The 19,129-nt window shown below is 41.5% G+C and overlaps 1 protein-coding gene across 17 annotated transcripts in view; it reads left to right on the top strand.

Annotated features, from left to right (window-relative positions):
* The window catches only part of TENM2 (teneurin transmembrane protein 2), an 883,055-nt gene that overhangs the window by 838,748 nt on the left and 25,178 nt on the right, over positions 1–19,129 (top strand). For 15 of the 17 annotated variants that reach the window (XM_071443114.1, XM_071443121.1, XM_071443128.1 and 12 more), the window contains 8 exons: positions 86–296; positions 4,923–5,042; positions 7,008–7,269; positions 7,958–8,225; positions 9,349–9,492; positions 11,004–11,253; positions 14,206–14,226; positions 18,090–18,322. In XM_071443114.1, the coding sequence (XP_071299215.1) occupies positions 86–296; positions 4,923–5,042; positions 7,008–7,269; positions 7,958–8,225; positions 9,349–9,492; positions 11,004–11,253; positions 14,206–14,226; positions 18,090–18,322 (1,509 nt within the window). The remainder of the gene's footprint in view (positions 1–85; positions 297–4,922; positions 5,043–7,007; positions 7,270–7,957; positions 8,226–9,348; positions 9,493–11,003; positions 11,254–14,205; positions 14,227–18,089; positions 18,323–19,129) is intronic. The other 2 variants (XM_071443122.1, XM_071443119.1) reach the window with 1 other exon arrangement.

Here is a 19,129-nt window from a genome sequence, read left to right as displayed (position 1 = left end):
ATTTTTCCCAGTGCCTTAAGCTTTCCATGGGTGTTACTGCTCCACAGCTCCGTGCTGGATCTCAGTGGTGCCTGTTACCTTTCAGATGGCCTGGTGGACTGCCTGGACCCTGACTGCTGCCTGCAGGCCACGTGCCAGAACAGCCTGCTGTGCCGGGGCTCGCGGGACCCGCTGGACATCATCCAGCAGAGCCATGGCGCCGCGCCCGCCGTCCGCTCCTTCTACGACCGCATCAAGCTGCTCGTGGGGAAGGACAGCACCCACATCATCCCTGGGGAGAACCCCTTCAACAGCAGGTGAGAAAACCTCTCCAACAGCAGGTGAGAGAACCCCTTCAACAGCAGGTGAGAAATCCCCTTCAACTGCAGGGAGCAGCTGGCAGTGTGACACCTGTCTTGGTTTGAAAGGACAGGTGTCTGCTAAGGAAGGCAGGAGCCTCCCCTGAAATGGCAAATGTAACCCCCCTGCCTCTGAATTGTTATAATTCTGAAATTAAAAGGCTCTCAGGCAAAGATATGGGAGCAGGAATAATAGCTCTTTCCTAGGAAAACTAGAAATACAAATGTAATAGTACAAACAACAAAAAAACCACAGGGTCAGATCAGGCCCTGTCCCCCGTGTGTCAGGGGGTGGCACAGCCCCATCCCATGGGGGCTCAGCCCTCCTGCAGTGCCAGCTGTGGCTCTGCTGGAGCAGGGATCCTGCACAAGGGGGGAGTTTTCCTCTGCAGCTCCAGGGCTGCTGGAGATGGGCCTGGGCTCCCTCTGGCCATGCAGGGCAGCAGAAGCTGCTCCTCTGGCAATGCACTGGGCAGAGGCTGCTGTGCTGTGCCAGGCTCAGATTGGACCCAGGGAGGAATGCTTGGCTCCTCCCCTGGGCAATGCAGCATCTCCCCATGGGATGATGGGATTGGATCAGCCCTGCAGGGACACTCAGTGGCCATGAACAGAAGATAATTAATAATTAATGGCCCATTAACAGAAGACATCTCCTGGAGCGAGGATTGGCTGTGGCAGAGATAAAGAAAACTGCCCAATGAACAGCAGAGAACTGCCTCAGCTCTCACAGATGGGAATAGAATACACACCCCCATTTCCAACCTAAGACACACCAGATCTGTGCATTGCATGGGAAAATTTGTGCCAGTGATTCTGTTTGTGGTTTAACAGGAGCTGCTGCTTGCAGGTGCTTCATCTCAGGCATTGATCACACTGAGGCCACGCTGGTGCAGTTTATGATGTGGCCTCTATTTTATAACAGAGGTTTATTAGCATTTCAACAGTCTGGCAATGCCCAGAAGAAGGTTTCTTCCACTGAGTAGGAGCTTCTGAGGTTTATATTTTATGAAGACTGCAGTCTAGAGAAAGGGAAAACACTAACTAGTTTCCAATTCATTTTTAATATAGTGCCATTAGCACAAATTTCAATAATGGAATAACATTTCAAATAATTTTAAAAATCCATTGATTTATGGAGTTTTATTATTTATTCTTTATATAAAACCATTTTACTTGTAGCATTGATCCACTTGACTGGGTTTACTTTTTCTTCTTGTTTTTTTTCTTTTTCTATGCATGTTTTCTAAGACTATTAATTATATATTTGCAATGAATCTAAAAGCCAGCACATCATTAATTAATATTTGATGCCATTGTATGCTTACAAGAAGATTGGTATTTATCAATATTATATAAATAGGTCTCCATGGAAAGATGCTAAGAAATTGATGAGTATATTATTTATGTTCATATCACCAAAGTTAAAACTGAAGAAAGAGCTTCATTTGAGATAACACCCAAAGGATTGCACTTCATTACAGGAAGTTTTCTCAGTCAGAATTCCATTACAGGCTTAGTGGGTGATGTAGAGCATGTCCCTAAATATTTGTCTGTGAAGAGAGGATCATAATGTTTCTGGATACACCAGGCAGGTCCCCATTGTACTCACCCCTATGCTGTGCACAATCATTTCCATATTCCATCAGGAAACCCCTGGGATCCTGATGGAATATGGATCCTACTCTATGCAATATAGATTTTATGCTATTCTATAAAATACTCCATGCATACACACATGGAGTTGTCAAAAAAAATAGAAAAGAAATTGTTCTTCTTACACCTTTTTTAATCCTGGAAGTGTTTAAGGCCAGGTTGGACAGGGATTGGAGCAGCCTGATCTATTGGGAAATGACCCTGGCCATGGCAGGAGGTTGGAACAAAATGATCTTTAAAGTCCCCTCAGACCCATTCTATGATTCTATGAATTGGTGCTCTAAACTAAACAGGAGCTGAGCAGTTCAATCCTGAGGCTTCTTTAAAAAAAAAGAACTCATTGGAAACTTTAGTTTTGGGGTTTTTTTAATGTTCCTCATGGTAGGACTCTTAGTTCTGTTTTATTCATCTGAGCTACACTGCAGATTTTAACACATCTTTGCAAATGACCTGTTAATGATGTTAAAATTGGCCTTCACCTCTAAGTTCTGAAGGTAATTCTGATAATTCTATGGCTCAACTGCTATTTTTGGTACCAATTTTAGGAAAATCTACTGTATAGTGTCAAATTGTAAGTTTTAGAACTGATGGGTTTGTCATTTAAAAGTGCCACAAAGTTGAACTCCCAACTTTTTCGTATACTAAAGTTGCCATTGTCTCAAAAAGTAGCTCCTGTGTTTGTAAGCTGTTTGCTGAGCTCAGTCTGTCATTCCATTGAAAGACATGAAAAAGTGGGACAAAATAAGGGTTTGGGGTTTTTTTTCCAGTTTTAGTTTAAGAAAAAAAAAGTTATTTCCTACTATAAAGGAATAAATAACAAAATGTATTGATTGCTAAAATAGGTACATCTCAATGATTTTTTTTCTGTGCAGAAACAAGATTAAATGATGTTTCCAGGGGGAAAAAAAAAGCTATGTGTTTTTACACATTTAAATTCCTTGGTATAAAAAAATATATATAATTCCTGTATCAGTTCAGTTTTTCTGTTACACTTTTAGAAAATTACCAAAGAAAGGTGATTGTATGTGTGACTATTAGTCAAAACATTGCTTCTTATAAATCCATATATTAGCTACATTGTAGCTTATTCTAATATCTATTGTCTTCCTTATTTAAAATTTTAGAAATAAAAAGGAATATTATTGACTAAAATATTTTATTCAAATTATTTCCTAAAATATTAAAATTGAAGGTAGAAAAAATTAAGTCATGGGCATTATTAGTTTTCTTCTGCCATCTGACAATTTCTTTCTAAATCTACTTTCTGCACAGTTTCCCTAGAGAAGCTTGAGTGACTTTTTTCCTGCAACTATTTCTGTGTGTTTGTCACATAAAATAATTCAAGCAAAATGAATAATGCCAAGACAATTATCTTGGTCCAATGTGTTCCCAAGCAAATTTTTCTCAACAGGTTTCAATTTCTATTAAATTCCACATTCTGTTACAAAATGTTGATTTAGCAAATTAAAAATTGACCTGACAGGTCAAGAAGCACTTGAAAGTCCTAAAAGAAAAGTAACAGAAATGGCTCGTTTTTATTAATTAGATGTTTTTTATGTAATACTGAAGAAAACATTGCACCCTGTTTGGAATAAAAATATGAAGAAATAGCTGTTAAATAGCCAATATAATACAGTTAGAAATGTACCTCCCAGCCCCTGCACATCTGAGAGTGGGCAGAAAAGAGCTGCAAACCATCCCTGGTGTGACTGATGCAAGGAGCTGTCCTGTGCCAGGGGCCCATTGTCAGTGCCCAGGCAAGCTCAGCTCAGCCCAGGTTAGTCCCCCAGTCCAGCTCAGACATGCCTGGCTCAGGGTGCCGTGCCTGGAGCCTGCTGAGCTCTGGGAGCAGCCCCAGTCCTGCTGGAAGGGCTCCTCATCCCCCTTCTGTCAGCAGAGCAGAGCTGGGGGCTCATGCTGGAGGCACACACTGGTGAATATATAAATCTTTTCACCCATGACTACAGCAAAGTGCAATTTTACAATCCCTGAGATTGTGGGTTAAGAGGAGTTCACTCTCCCTGTTTTCACCTTCTCCAGTTTTCACGTTTCCAGTGTAGCAATGGAAGCCATCTACAAAGAGCTTTTCCTTTTCCATTGCCCTTTTACCAAACAGCTTCTCCCTCCCCAATCTGCTTCTCTCAGGGCTCAGGGAAGGTGGAAGGGAAAGGAGCCAGGGGCTGGGAACTCCTCTCCAGCTGGGAGCAGCAGCACTTTGTGCCTGCTGTGCACTTAGCAGCAGCAGAGCACTTGCCATAGAGAAAAATCTGACTGTGCCTCTTAGAGGAATAGCTCATCTTCATCTCCCTTAGGGTAAACAAAGCTGCTTGTCCTGCTGGCCAAAGAAATGCTTTGTCTTGCCTGTGTGTGAAGCTGGACTTTAAACCAAATCCTCCTTTTGGCAAAGTGCAAGCAAGGGTTCCAAACCAGGCTGGAATGCAGTGTACAGGTATCAGTCATTCCCTGAGATGAGGGAATTTGAACCTTGATGTGAAGAATTGGTGATACAAAACAGAGATGTGGCATTGCTCCATTTTGTCAAGTGTGTCAGGGACCCACAGGAGTGGTACTGTGCCCTGCAGGGAGGTCCTGGAGTTTCAGTGGCTGCAGGAGCACAGCTTTGGCCTGGCTGAATGGGAGGGAGCTTTGTACCCTGCAAAGCCTCGTTAGACAATGAGGCAAACCCTTGTTAGGCAAGGAAAGCACTGATTGCCATTCTGTGTGCACTTCTCACTGCATAAACAAGCATTTTCTTGATTTAGGTGTGTAGAGGGAGCTGGGCAATATTGTGGTCCTTCAGTATTCTAAAAACCTTTGGAGTAAACTGTATTTAGAGTAAATGAGGTACAGGTGTTCCACTACTTCACTTATAAATGACATAACCTCCCTTTGTAATTAGCTTCAATACCTTTAATTCTCTTTCTTTTCCAGTCTTGTGTCTCTCATAAGAGGCCAAGTGGTGACTACAGATGGGACTCCTCTAGTTGGGGTCAACGTGTCGTTTGTCAAGTATCCAAAGTACGGCTACACCATCACTCGCCAGGATGGCACGTGAGTGTCCCTGCTCCCCTGAGCCCCTGTGTGCTCTGCAGTGGCTCTGCTGATTAACAGATGGTGTGATCTAATGGAACCATGTGGCACCAGGCATTGCCTTCCTCCCAGGGCAAAGAGCTATTAAGTAAACACAAAAGTAATTTTTCACATGGCGTTTTGAATACTAACTGCATGTAAATACGGACAGGCTGACTTCTGATAATGACGTGTTAGCAGGCACACTCCTTTCAAATAAATTGCTCTGTATCTATGAAAACATTCGTGGGCTACAGCAATATCCAGCTGAGGCAAGAAATATTTTGTTTTAAAATAAAGAGCAGGCTAACACTTCTAGGAAAAAAAGAAAGCATCATTATAGAACAGTATATTTTGTTAAAATTTCCCTTCTGTTTCTCTTTGCTTTTGAAGAGACACTCTCTTTTGAGTTTCTTCAGGGTAGAATGTAATCAAAAGATTCTAATTGAATATATTTAGACAATTTCCTGCTGTGCAAAAAAGTGCTTTTCCCCCCTTGTATCAGCTTATTTGAAATGCACACAAATTCAGATAAACAAAAGTCATTGTGTCATGGTTTATCTGGTTTACTGGCTGGGGCAACTAAAACAGTTTATCTGACACAGGCATTGTAAGCATTTGCCATTTTATCTTGATCTTGCATAAAAAAAATGGAATTTATATAATTAATAGGAGTCAACTGATCTATAGGGAGTATTTAAGTTCCATACTTTCCAGAATATTAATCTGTTATAATAAAAGTATAATGTTGATTTCAGTGGTTTTAAATTGCAGTAAATGGTGAGCTGAACTATATTTAAATCTGCATAGATTATTGATGTCATTGAGTAATTTGTTCCGTTGCCAGCATTTACATAAAACAACTGATACCTGTTTCTGTTGTCAGAACAACCTGGAAGCATTTCTCATTTAAGCCAGGTTTGAAATGCCTGTGCAGCTCCACATTACTGCTGTGATTGTGTAGGGGGTTGGAAGTAAACACCTAATTTCTGTGAAAAATGATAGATCAGTTATCTTGGGGACAGGAATTCTTACTTGCAGAACACTTCTCATTACTATTCTCTTATTGCCATGTGTCCCATTTTATGTTTGAGGGACAGGATCTTTTAGGAAAGGGATAATTCAGTGTCCTGCTCAGAATGCACTTGGCTTCTCTGCTGTTTCTATATAAAGGTGACTTGTAATAATAAATGTGGTGGTTTGTTTGTTGGGTATTTTTTAAATTATTTAATACAGAATTTATAATTTTATCGGAATGAGCTTTGTCCAAGTGACTTCAAATCATTGCTTGTCTTGGCTGGTTTTCAGCAGTTTAGTTGCCAGAGGTTCACATCCCATTACTGATCATTGGAACCATGGCATTTAAAACAATCATGGTCTGCTCACTCTCCTCACCTCCAGTGGTGGGGGGAGAGAATCACAAGAGTGAGAGCAAGAAAAATCTTGCATTGAGATAAAAACAGTTTAATAACTGGAATAATAATTATAGAAACTCTGGTAAAAAGGAAAATAACAGAAAGATAAGTTAATTCCCAGCCAGGTTCTGAGCAGCTTTTCCCCTAGTTTATATAATGGCAATTATATATCACTGTATATTACTATATCACTGTATGATCTGAGATATCCCTCGGTTCAGTTGGGGTCAACTCTCCCAGCTGTGTCCCCTCCTGACTCTCATTCTGCTCCCTGGTGGGATGGGGTGAGGAGGAAGAAAGGCCCTGACTCTGTGCTCTGCTATAATAAAAGCACCCCTGTGTTATCAGCATTATATCCTGAATCCAAAACTCTGCTCTCCACCAGCTGCTAGGAAGAAAATTAACTCTATCCCAGCCAAAACCAGACAAATACCCATCACTGTTGGTATGCCTCTGTAGCTGTCTCATTAGCCAGGAATGTGATTACTGGAATTTCTCAGTCTTGCCACTTCTAAAGGCCACACTTTTCTAGGTTTGACTTGGTTGCAAATGGTGGAGCATCCCTGACGCTGCACTTTGAACGGGCCCCATTCATGAGCCAGGAAAGGACAGTGTGGCTGCCATGGAACAGCTTCTATGCCATGGACACCCTTGTGATGAAGACAGAGGAGAACTCCATTCCCAGCTGTGATCTGAGTGGCTTTGTCCGTCCTGACCCAGTCATCATTTCATCACCACTTTCAACTTTCTTTAGTGACGCTCCCAGCCGCAATCCCATTGTGCCAGAAACCCAGGTAAGAGCAGTGAGTGAGCAGGGTGGGGAAATCAGTGGGCAGGTGACAGTTCTGATCCAAGCACAGGGCCACCATGTGTCCCCTGCAATTGCTACAGCAAATGTGTCTGCAGAGCTGCATTTGTTCTGACAGGTACCAGGTTTTCTAATGAGGGCTGCAGGAGATATCCCAGGTTTATGGCACCCAGACACATTTGTCTTTGATCACCTTGCAGCCTCCCATTATCATACAACATATCAAGTATATTTGTGTGTATCAGTTGCCAGCTTAGGTGTTTCAAGAGAATTTTGCAAAGTCTTGGCATGTGGTGCTGACCACAGACTGTTTCCTTATTTCTTACTTAGGACAAGGGCAAACTCTACTGGTGCTGTTTTTTCACTGCTGTATTCAGTTAGGCTTTATACTGGTAGTGGAAGCTGTGGGCTCCTATGATATTTCTTATGTTTCCTTTGCATATAACTTGCAGTAAAAAAATATTTGTGCTTATTTGCCCTTTTGCCAGCAGTGGGCTCTTAAAAAGATGTGTACACAGACACCAAATAATTATTGTCAGAAATGTCAGCTTAACTGTGTTGGTTTGAGGACATCTGCTCCCAGTAGGAGAAAGACATAAGCTCATAAGAATACACAAGGTGAAACATTTAAAAAAAGCCATTAATGTAAAGTGTTTGATGTCTTTCCTTCCCAGGTTCTTCATGAAGAAATTGAGATCCCTGGCTCTAGTATAAAGCTCAGCTACCTGAGTTCCCGCACTGCTGGATACAAATCCTTACTGAAGATCATCATGACTCAGACACTGGTGCCACTCAATCTGATCAAAGTTCATTTGATGGTAGCAGTAGAAGGGCATTTGTTCCAAAAATCATTTCAGGCATCTCCCAACTTGGCATATACATTTATCTGGGACAAAACAGATGCCTATGGTCAGAAGGTTTATGGGTTGTCAGATGCTGTAGGTAAGTCAGCATATAAAAGCTCCAAGACTTTCCAAGCAACATCTATAATTCTAAATAAGAAAACTGCAAACTTCCTTATGGAGGAGCACATCTTGTCTCCCTGACACAATTTATCTTTGTATTATGGTTATTTTACACATTAAAGATCATGTTCAGAGGGTCTAAACTCCATCAACGTGCCTGGGTTTCCTGCTCAGTACCTGACTTAGAACGTTTAGACCAGGCAATAGGAAAAACTGGCCACAGGAACTTAGGGGAAACCTAATCCATCATTATAATTTTGTTTTCTTCAGTTATAAAATGATCCTTGTGCTGGGCTGGCTGGCAGTCTACAGTGCATTTGGGTTTTCACACAACCCTTATTGTAGTCTCTTGTGGTATAACACATTTGAAATGAAAATGCTGTTCCTCTAATGCTGTTCAGTCTTGTAGTTCTACAGCTATTTTTAGTTAGCTTGGTTCTAGTGGGTGGGAAGAAGAGTGATCATCATAATATTTTTCAGTTTTCATTGACTGTCTGAATAATTTTAATACATCAGTGTTAAAAATGAGCATCAGAGCTGTGCCAGTGTGGAAAGAGCAGCTTTTTTTTTTTTTTTTTTTAATCTAAATTATTTTCTATAATTTCTAAATTCTTCTTTGCTATAGTTTCACTTTCTTATGTTATTGCATGGGATATTGCTTTCCTGTGTAATTGTGCTTAAATGCACACAAAGTTTTTACTGCCCTTTGGTATATAGTATGTAAAATGAATATGCTAAATAAATGCTGTGAACATCTGGCAAATTAAGAATTTATCTTGTCCTGCTATCTGATAGTTTTAATTATTCAATAAAATTTTACTATATTTTAAAAATTTTATTTCTCACTCTCCTCTCAGCAAACCCATCACTTCCCAGTGTGAGCTTTTAAAATAGAAGTGATCAGGTCCCTGCAGAGTACATGTGAATGAAGTTTTAAATTTGTGTCTAGTCAAAGATCTGAATATAATATTGTAGAATAAAAGTGAGGAATATAATCACTCCATCTTCTTGAGGGGGCTGGGGGACTGGAATACTCATGCTCTGGACATTTAATTCAGTGTTTGTTCAGCAAGTATATATTAGATTTTATTTCATTTCAGTGTCTGTGGGGTTTGAATATGAGACTTGTCCCAGTCTCATTTTATGGGAGAAGAGGACAGCACTGCTGCAAGGATTTGAACTGGATCCCTCAAACTTAGGAGGATGGTCTCTGGATAAACATCATGTACTTAATGTCAAGAGTGGTGAGTTAGTTCATTCCTTGTGTTTTTCTGTCCTACATGGAGTTTTTATTTGCATAATACTTACACTCCCCAAAATGTGTTTTCCCCACTCTTTTTATTTCATCTTTAGTTCACTAAGCTGTGAGGCATATTTCAGTTGTCAGAAAATTTCTGTAGAATTTTAACACATTTTTTACTGTTCTGCACAGGCTGAATTTCTTAAAGTCCAATTTCTTAAAGTCCAAAATCTTTATCCTCTATTCTATTTTTCATTTATTCCCCTGTAATATCTTTCTGTCTTCCCTGTTTTTCTCACGTTGACCACATCTATTCCTGGTTCCTTTTGCTTGAGCTCCTTTTCCCCCTAACCTGAAATGCAGCTTACAAGGAGTACAAGTCTGTGACAAGATACTAAGTCTCCTTTGCCTTTCTCATTAGTCACCTCTTTGGTTTTTCCTCACTTCTTTTTGTCTTCCCATATCCTGAGCTGAATCTTGGTGATCTTTGTATTTTACCAACAACTCTTTGGGAGCTGAATGCTCAGAATACATTTTATTTGTTCCCTGCAAAGTGTCGTTTGCAGCCTTCCTGCTGCTCATTACCAATTAAAAAAAAATGTATTTATGCTTAATAAATCTAAATTATTGTTCAGAATTGGCAAGATCAGGCTATTTGAACTCACTTCCAGTGCTGGGCAGTGGATCCACATTTGGGTAGTACATGCCAACAGAGAGTGTTGCCACCAGTGGGGAGCCAGTTATGTTAGGGTCATACAGCTTCATTCCCACAAGAGCATGAGGCTGAAAGTTTCCAGCCAGATTTCCACAGTTTTTGATGACACAGAATATGGTCTCACTGTCAGAAAATCCACTCCCTTCTTGGAGCAGGGGTCTGCTCTTTGAACAAATATTTTGAAGATAAATCCTATCTTGAAGGTATTTTCTTGAAGTCTAATAGAGATCTGTACCACCAGCTTCCCTCTTGCCTTTTATCATTGATCCTTAGCAGCCCTTCTGGGAGTTTGATCTTTCTCCTATCTTTTCATTTTCTGAGCTATCATTTTCTCTGGTTCCTCCATTTCTCATTTTTCATTTTCCATTAAAAAAGTGTGAAGGACTGAGAGGTGGAAAGAGAACAGTAAGGTTGGCACAGAATTCCAAACAAAACATGATACAGGAAACTGGAGTGAGACACAAATAAGGAGCTGCTCTTCTCCACCCACTCAGAAACCTAAACCACAGTCCCAGGCCAGAGCTGTGGCAGGGTTTTCTTTCATAATGAATACCAAAGGACTCTTGAGTGTAGGTTTGGGTCTGTGGGTGTGTATGTGTGTGGATTTTAACGCTGAATCTTCATTACACCTTTATTTTTACAACTGCAAAATCCTCCTGCTCTTTTTGCACCATTGAAAAACCGAACGCCAGAGTCATTTCAATGTACAGTCCTTAACAGCAGCTGTTGAGAAGAAAACAGCCTCAAGTCCCCTACAATGAACAGTGGTAATAACCACTTCTTCTCCTCTCTGTCCTTAGGTATATTGCACAAAGGCAACGGAGAAAATCAGTTTCTCACTCAGCAGCCAGCTGTGATAACCAGCATTATGGGGAACGGGCGCCGCAGAAGCATTTCCTGTCCCAGCTGCAATGGCCTGGCAGAAGGAAATAAGCTCTTGGCCCCTGTGGCACTGGCAGTGGGTATTGATGGAAGTCTCTTTGTTGGGGATTTTAACTACATCCGGCGTATCTTCCCCTCCAGGAATGTCACCAGCATACTGGAGCTGAGGTAAGGCTTCACCTCAGTGCTTCGCTTCTGGAGCCTGTGCTCAAATCAGCCTTTACCATTACTTCTTATAATTTTGAAAAACATTGTCACTTTCAACCTATTTAAATTCCAGTGGAGAAATGGGGCACAGAAATGCACAGTTCAAAGTCTGTAACTTACCCGAGCAGTGACTAAAGCGAAGGACTTAAGAGCAGAAATTAACTTGTGCAGAAAGTACAAAACATCTCTTTCTGTCTCCTTAGTAATCACTGATGCTGCCCTCCCTCAGTGCATCTTTTAGTTTTGTTTGAAAAGTCTAGAATGGACTGCCCTTGGGTACTGAGCCACAGTGACAGGCAGAGGTGTAACAATCTCATGAGGTCAGAGGGAAGCTTCTCCTGCCAGTGCTTTTGAGATCCACTTTCACATTTCTTCTCCATGCTCGTGAGTCTATTTCTGTAGGTTAACAAGTGCAGTTCAGGTTGACATACAGATTCATTTTGCATTATCAGAACTCTTTTTAAGATTTTAACTCTTTCCCCCTGTCCTGTGCCCTGCTCCAAGCTTAAGATTTGATCACTTAATAGGGAAGGCATGAGTGTAGAATGTACCACTTCACCCATTTCTGTTCCATCTCCTTTTTTCATTTTTCCAGGAGAGGCAAGAGCTATTGCTTCAAACCCTAACTCATGTAACTGACCTTATACCTACAGCACTACTGAGTATTTGCAGAAAAATGAGGAAAAATAGCATGCCCTGGCTGTCTGCTGCCCCTCCTGGACCCCACTCAGGCAGCAGCATTGGTGCTCCTGGAAATTGGATAGAACTGCAAAGTACATTGAGTGAATTTAGGTCACAAGTCTTTTTTGGTGATATGACCAATAAGCAATTCCTCTGCTTCCACATTTAGTTTTTAATTAGTGGGAAAAAGTGCAAAATGATTGGACTGTTAAAGAATAGGAGGCCTAGCTCTATTTTGCACCTCTCTTCCATTCATGTCATTCTGTTGATGTCACTATTGTGAATTCTGATTCTATAGAAAAGAAAAGAGATCTGATTCAGGCCAATTCAACTCTGAAATCACTCTCTGACACCTACCTCATACACCATCAGGCTGCCTCATTATTTTTTTTTTTTTAAAGTCATGGATCATCCAGTGCTTTCTGCTAGCAGCTCAGTTTAAACCACAGAAGGTAGCTGGCATGGAAGTGTGACCTGCTATAAATATTTATGTCAATATGCACTCTAACTCTGCATTATACAGAATATGCTAATTGTTTTTTTCTAAGTTGTTCAGATCTTTTTAGCTTTCTGGTAAATACAACTACAGCTTTATAGGTGAGGAGAAATATTTTCAGATTAGACTATCTCTCATAATGCATTTTTATGTACCTCACTTACCAATATCAGCCAGTGATAGTTTCCTAGCCCACCTTATGTTGGAAAATGTTGCCTCAAAATTTACAACAGTATTAGTGTGAGTACTTTGCTTCCTCTCTCTGTGAGAGAGATTGTGAAGGGAACTTGGGTTTTCATCATGTGTGAGGGAAAATTGGGAAGGACATCAGTAAAGAAATAGAAGATGGATTTTTATCTGCTGTTGTCCACTTCCTCCTTTATGAAAGTCTGTTTTCCATAGCACAGTTTCTTTAGCTTCTGTTATAACTAGAAGCAATTAACAATGAAGCTGATGCATTGTCAGTGCTGTTGGACAGCTGCAAAGGACTTGACATACAGATTTTTAGGATTTGCAGACTTTAGGATTACATTATGATGTCTTTTACCCCCCGTTCCTCTAAAGGGAATTAAGGTCCATTCCAGCACACATAATCTATAGCAGTAATTGTGATTAATTGCTCATCTTGAAATCTGCATGAGTTACATGGGTAAGAGTTTGAAGATTTGAGCCATTTAAGTGTGAATGAGAGCAGAGTCTTCAGCTCATATCAAGTAATTTGCATTATGTTGCAATCAGTACATCCTCAAATATTACAAAGCAAAAACATGGCTTTGTTTAGATTTCACAGCTGATGTCCTTTTGGTTTCACATAAGCCCCTATAAATCTTGAGTGCCTTTATATGTCAGAATATCCCAGTGTGCATATTTCCTTCACACTGTGCTCTGGGAAGGTGCCTGCTTGGAATGGCCAGCAGGAATTTGGGCTCCAGCACTGCACGTGGGGCTGCAAGCTGGGGGCTGTGCCTGGAGTGCTGCAGCTCAGGAGTCACAAACCTCCTTGCTCTGTTCAGTGCATATTCCTGAATGGAAATTACATCAACACAGTGAAATGCTGTGTGAGTGCAGAGTGTGTTCATTTTCTTGTGGGAAGTAGAGAGCACTTTTCCTTGGGCTTTGTGTCTGGGCAGTAAGCTGTGGATCAGTTAATGCTGTTTATCTCCCATTGTACTGTAACTTACTGCTCCCTTAGAAGGGGCCTTTTTACCCTGACATTGGCTCTGATAGGCTTAAACAGACACCAAGGAGCATCCAAACTTGTTTTAAGCAATTATTTTAGAGACTAGGAGGAGAGAAAAACAAACTGCATAGTAAGAATGTGTCTAGAAATAGCCTGTTGGAAAACTGTTTTGATTAAAGAGGTTGCCTCCAACTGGCAGACAATGTCCAAAACCAGTGCTTCCCCCTGCCCAGTTCTGTATTCAGAGAACTGCCAGTTTCTCTCACTCCTAGCCCCCAAGCTACACATATTTCCATGGGAAAATTCTTTCAGTGGTTCAGAAATTTTCCTAAATATGAGGGGAGGGGGGTGGGGGCAGGGGTGTCATATAGGGAATTAGCTTGCAGCTCTACCCCTCCCAGTCACTCTTCGTCTGGAAACTAAGCTAAGGCTAGTGCTGAAAAGAGATATCTTCTCCTGTGTCCTTTTGTAAAATAAAACAAATACTATGTTTGCTTTACCATCTATTCTTCAGCTAACTGTTTGTTCTTTTTTCTTCTGTTCCCTTTCTATAAAGAAATAAAGAGTTTAAACATAGGTAAGACATGAGCTCTTTCCCATATAATTTGATATGGTTTGTTTGCTTCATTGTGTTTGCTTTTTGTGTTGTGCTTCTTGTGTAATGTTATGTTCTTCATGTACCATATATAGAAACATTTTTGTGTGCTAATTGTGTGTTATGAATATGATAAGCATTAGCAATTACAAAATGCAGTCAAAAAGCAGCCAATAAGTCCTGACAGTAATTAGAAATTTCTAGTAGAATGCAAGTATAATGAACCCCAAGCTAACTTCCAGATAAACACCTCTCCCTGCTGTCTATAATTGGTCTAAATGGTCAAGGTAAACTACAACAGCATTTTCACAAATGCCAGAAAGGTTCACAAAAGCACTAATGACTGCATATAGGTCAAAAACTCATTTTCTGGTCATTAATGATTTTCTGAACCCGCTTTCTTTTGCCATAATTTAGTTTCTATTTCTTTTTTCAAACCCATTTAATAGCCAGCCTGTGGGGCTGGCTGTGTGCAACCACTAGAAGCAGTCACTGTGAGATTCAGGAGGGAGGCCTGACCCTCCTGGATGTCAGGAGGAGAGCACTAGGTCTTCTGGATGGCTGCAGCATAGGAAACACTTGTGCCTCCTGACATGCCACACCTGGGACAGGGAGGATGTTCACCCTGGAGAAAATCAAGGGCAAGAACAAGAAGAGCTCTTGTAAACTGTTTCATAGTGTCCTGTGCATTACCCTTTTTAAACCATACTTTCCATTTCTGTGATACAAGTTGATGGAATAGATGGTCTGGACTAAACAGGATCATTTCCCCTTAACAATGTATTTTGGCATAGTGACACCCCTAACTGTTCTTATCTGGGTGAATTCATTCACAATTTGCTGATGATTATTGGTGATGCTGGAGGCTCCTCATTTGCTTAAACTAAGCCTAGTTAATTTTCCATCTGCTTAGAGATTTGCTCTGGACAGCTTCTCTTTAGGGTAAGCTTAAAGAAAAGCTGCTGTTGAAACAGAATTTGATGCACCTGTGAGAAGAACAGGGAGAATGAGCTGCACTTGCTGCTGGGTCCCAGGCTCCCTCAGAGAGCAGAGTGAGGCTGCAGGTGGTGGTGACCACACATTCACTCAGGGCTGGAGGCACAGACGTTATTGGCAGGGGCCTCTGAGCAGCACTGAATGCCATGGAAAATCTTTTAAAGCAAGTTACAATCCTTGGCCTCCTATAATTCAAGTGAAAGATTGCAAGGATGCAGAGAAAAGAGAGGCAGAGGTCTTTAATTGCTTGGATGCCAGTTTGAGAAATATTGAGTACTCATTTATAAAACAAATCCCGGTTTGAGGTACTAGTCTCATTGATTCTTTGGGAGCACAGTGAGTGCATGTTACCTTCCAGCAGTCATTTTCTGTCAAATTCCCTCAAAAATTTGCTTTGAGTTTTCCACTATCTGTTCCCTGACCTAGTTCAGGAAAGAGGGGAGGAGTATGGAACAGGTCTGCAGCTCCAGTGAGCTGCTCTCTGATCTGGAACCAAAGCTTGTGACTGACCCCTGGCACAGCTGCCCTGGGGGAGATTCCAGAGGAGAAAGGCAGGGTGAGCTCCAGGGATGCACCATGACTGCAGGAGAGGAGAGGGAATATTCCCATATCCCATGTTCTGCCATTGCTCTTTACCCTGACTCATGTCTTATCCCATCCTGGGCACACCTAGGTCTGGCTAAGGGCAGAGGGGAGGCAGGGGTGGGCACAGCCTGGCAAAGTCATGTGTAAAACAAAACAGAGCCTTCCATTCCTGCAGGGTGGCAGCTGCTCCCCTGGGCACCGTGTGAGCAGCTCTGTCTCACCACTGAGCCCAGCAGGACCCTCCCTTCCAGGTGCAAGCAGCAGTGTCTGTGCCCAGCTCCAGCCTGTGCCCAGCTCCTGGAGGTGCCCATTTGGCCAGGGTGGGGGATGTGCCTTGTTTCACAAGGGCCATGCAAAAGGCACCAGCTGCAGGGCAGCCTTGAGCTAAGTCTGGGTGTGTTTGTGAGGAGCAGCACAACACCAGTGACACAGCAGAGTGTTCTTCAGTGTGAGGGGAAAGCATGGTGGGAGAACAGAGCAGAGTTTGGAAAGAGTTTGGAAGCAATGATAAACATGCAGGTGTTTGTATGGCTCAGGTACCTGGGAGACTGGAGGAATCTCTGAAGTGGAAAGAACTATTTTTCTATGTTGCAAAGAAGGTTGAGCATTTTTTTGGAGGGATGAGAAGGAATGTTGTAAGGGTGTAGTGAAGAGGTGCAGTCTGCTGCTGAAGATAAGGAGATGAACTTGGGGAATAATGAGATTGTCCTCTAATCTCAAGCATGTCACTAGTTTCCCTGCATAACTTTGTCTACACCACTTAACCTCTCTGTGCCTCAGTTTCCTCCTCTGTAAAATGGGTGCTACACCCATCTTTTTAAAGTACTCTGAGATCCATGCATGAAATAAACCTGCCAAGTATTTTTTTTTTGTTTATTGTATTTCTTCATCTCTAATTTCTACACTCCTAGACTTCAGCAGATGGTATTGCCTCTGCCTACTGAATTGAGATCCAACCAATCTCCTTCCTGCTTTCTACAGTCTTAGAACAAACCATTATTGACCTAAACCCATGGCATGTCAAAGACTGGCATAAAGGAAAATAACTGTAGAAAGTGATATTTTGGGGCCTCCTCATTCCTCCAAATCTGGTCATGACCACATGGCCACAGTTATCTTGGTGTGCCGATGGATCCATCTGCCGAAAGTGGCTTTATGATAGTTTCAGCGATTCTGCTCAAGAAATGGCTTATGTCCATCATAGCTTACCTCTGTGTATCCTCACTCTTGGAGATGGGCACTTTTGCCACATGAAACTAGGAGTGTGGATATTTGGAGGCAAATATCTCTGGTTACTGGTAAGTAACCTTCATTTTTTTTCTTCCCGTCTTCATTCGTCTTCTATGCTTTGAAACCACCATTGACCTTATTTACGCTCACCCATAGGCTCCAAAGGCTGGAAAATTCACATCATGCTTAAAATCCAAATAAACTGAGTAAAACTAGCCAGGCAAGATTTTGAAAATATTTCTGCACTGCAGTTCTGTGTGTGTGAATGTATATATATTGTGAAGATTGACATTTCTCAATTTGCAGATGATTTGCTAAAGTAGTTCCAAAATGTGACAAGCTGTCAAAAAACATATATTTCAGAAGAGAAGTAGCTTTCCATATGAGCGCCCATTCCAATCACAAACTGAGGACCAGTTTTTCAATAACAGAAGGTTTGGAGTTAAAGTCAGACACTTGGGGATCTCTGGTTTTAGTTATATAACCAACTTCATCTGCTGTAAATGAGATTCTTGATAAGAATGAATGAGAACAAATTTGCTTTAGAAATAAATTTGTTATGCCTCTGCCTCCTATTTATACAAGACCTCACAAATCTTGTGGCGTAATCTAAGTAACTCAGAAGCTGATTCTTTGATCCTACTCCTATGACTTCTGCTTCCAAAGGAAGTTAAACAAGGTAGCGGGAGGGGGGAAACAGATAAGCCAAAGAGAATTGACCTGGAGCAGATCTAAAGGGCTAAAGAGATCAAGAGGAAAAGACTGCTGTGCAGCTCTGGCTTATTGGGCTCTGCTGTGCAAGGTTCAGTGTAGAAGGATGAGTGAGATTTAAAATTACAATCCCTCTGAACACTGACCAGGCCCTAATCAAGTCAGGTCCTCAGGTGATGGTCCTTTAGACCTCACCTCCGTACAACGGTGTCAGACTTTCTTTCCAGATCTTTCTGTGCCTGATGAGTATCCAAGCTCTGAAAGCCTGTGAAGTTTCTAGACTGCTCAGCTGTTTCTGTTTTATGCTTTCTTTTTCTCTAAAGCAACAATCCTGCTCATAAATACTATCTGGCCGTGGACCCTGTTTCAGGCTCCCTCTACGTGTCGGACACCAATAGCCGACGGATTTATAGAGTCAAGTCCCTCACGGGCACGAAGGACCTTGCTGGTAACTCTGAAGTGGTGGCAGGGACAGGAGAGCAGTGCCTGCCCTTCGATGAAGCCAGATGTGGGGATGGAGGAAAGGCAGTGGATGCAACCCTAATGAGCCCTCGAGGTAAAGGAGGAAAAGAAGCCGGGAGAATGGCTGCGTGCAGCTAGGCTGGATGTGGAAATAATTATCTGGCAATTAAATCACTCCTTGCTCGGTGATTTTTATTCTAGGCTTTAATTACAGTGGATTGGCAAGTGTTCGTGCTTTGTTTAGTTAAAGCAAACTTTATTACCCCGGCACTGAGTGCTGCAAAAGGAGAACAGAACACAAATTAGCAGGGTACCGCTCACTCCAAGAAGCCAGCGTGTGAACTGGGAAACTGATTACTGTTTGAGATGCAGTCTTTGGGGAGAGAAATTGCTTGCTGTGGCTTTTCTCTGAGTTTTTCCTCCATGTATCTCCTTTTTCTTCAGAGTCAGAGAAAAAAATAAAAGGATTTTTGCCCTTTCTAGTTTCTAATTTTTGACAAAAGGTTTTCAAGATGATATAGAGATTTAGGGATGTGTTTCTTTTTAAGGCTTTTTTTTTTCTCTGTTGTTTCATCTTAATTGTAAGGATGAATTAATCAGGTGTATTGCCATGTGTTTCAAACATCTTTGGGTTTTTTCAGTGGCTGAAAATAACTAGATGATCATAAAGGTACACAGAAATGGAAATTCCAGTTTCTTTATATAGGAAGTAGTTTCAGTTAAAATGTAGAAATTAAAAAGATGATGCTGTATCTTCTCTCACTGCCCAGTGGGATGAGCACTGCAACCACTTGAGGACAGAATTTTTTTAGATCAATATTTTATTTTCAGCCTGAGAAATGGACAAGGCAGTGCACCAAATCAAAGCAGGAAAGAAAGGCAAGTGAGAAAAAGGCTGCCC

Source organism: Agelaius tricolor, unplaced genomic scaffold (genome assembly GCF_023055355.1).
Source record: "Agelaius tricolor isolate 1412-34295 unplaced genomic scaffold, bAgeTri1.0.p SCAF_18, whole genome shotgun sequence".
In the NCBI taxonomy this organism is placed as follows: domain Eukaryota; kingdom Metazoa; phylum Chordata; class Aves; order Passeriformes; family Icteridae; genus Agelaius; species Agelaius tricolor.
This window is presented reverse-complemented; position numbering and strand designations above follow the sequence as displayed.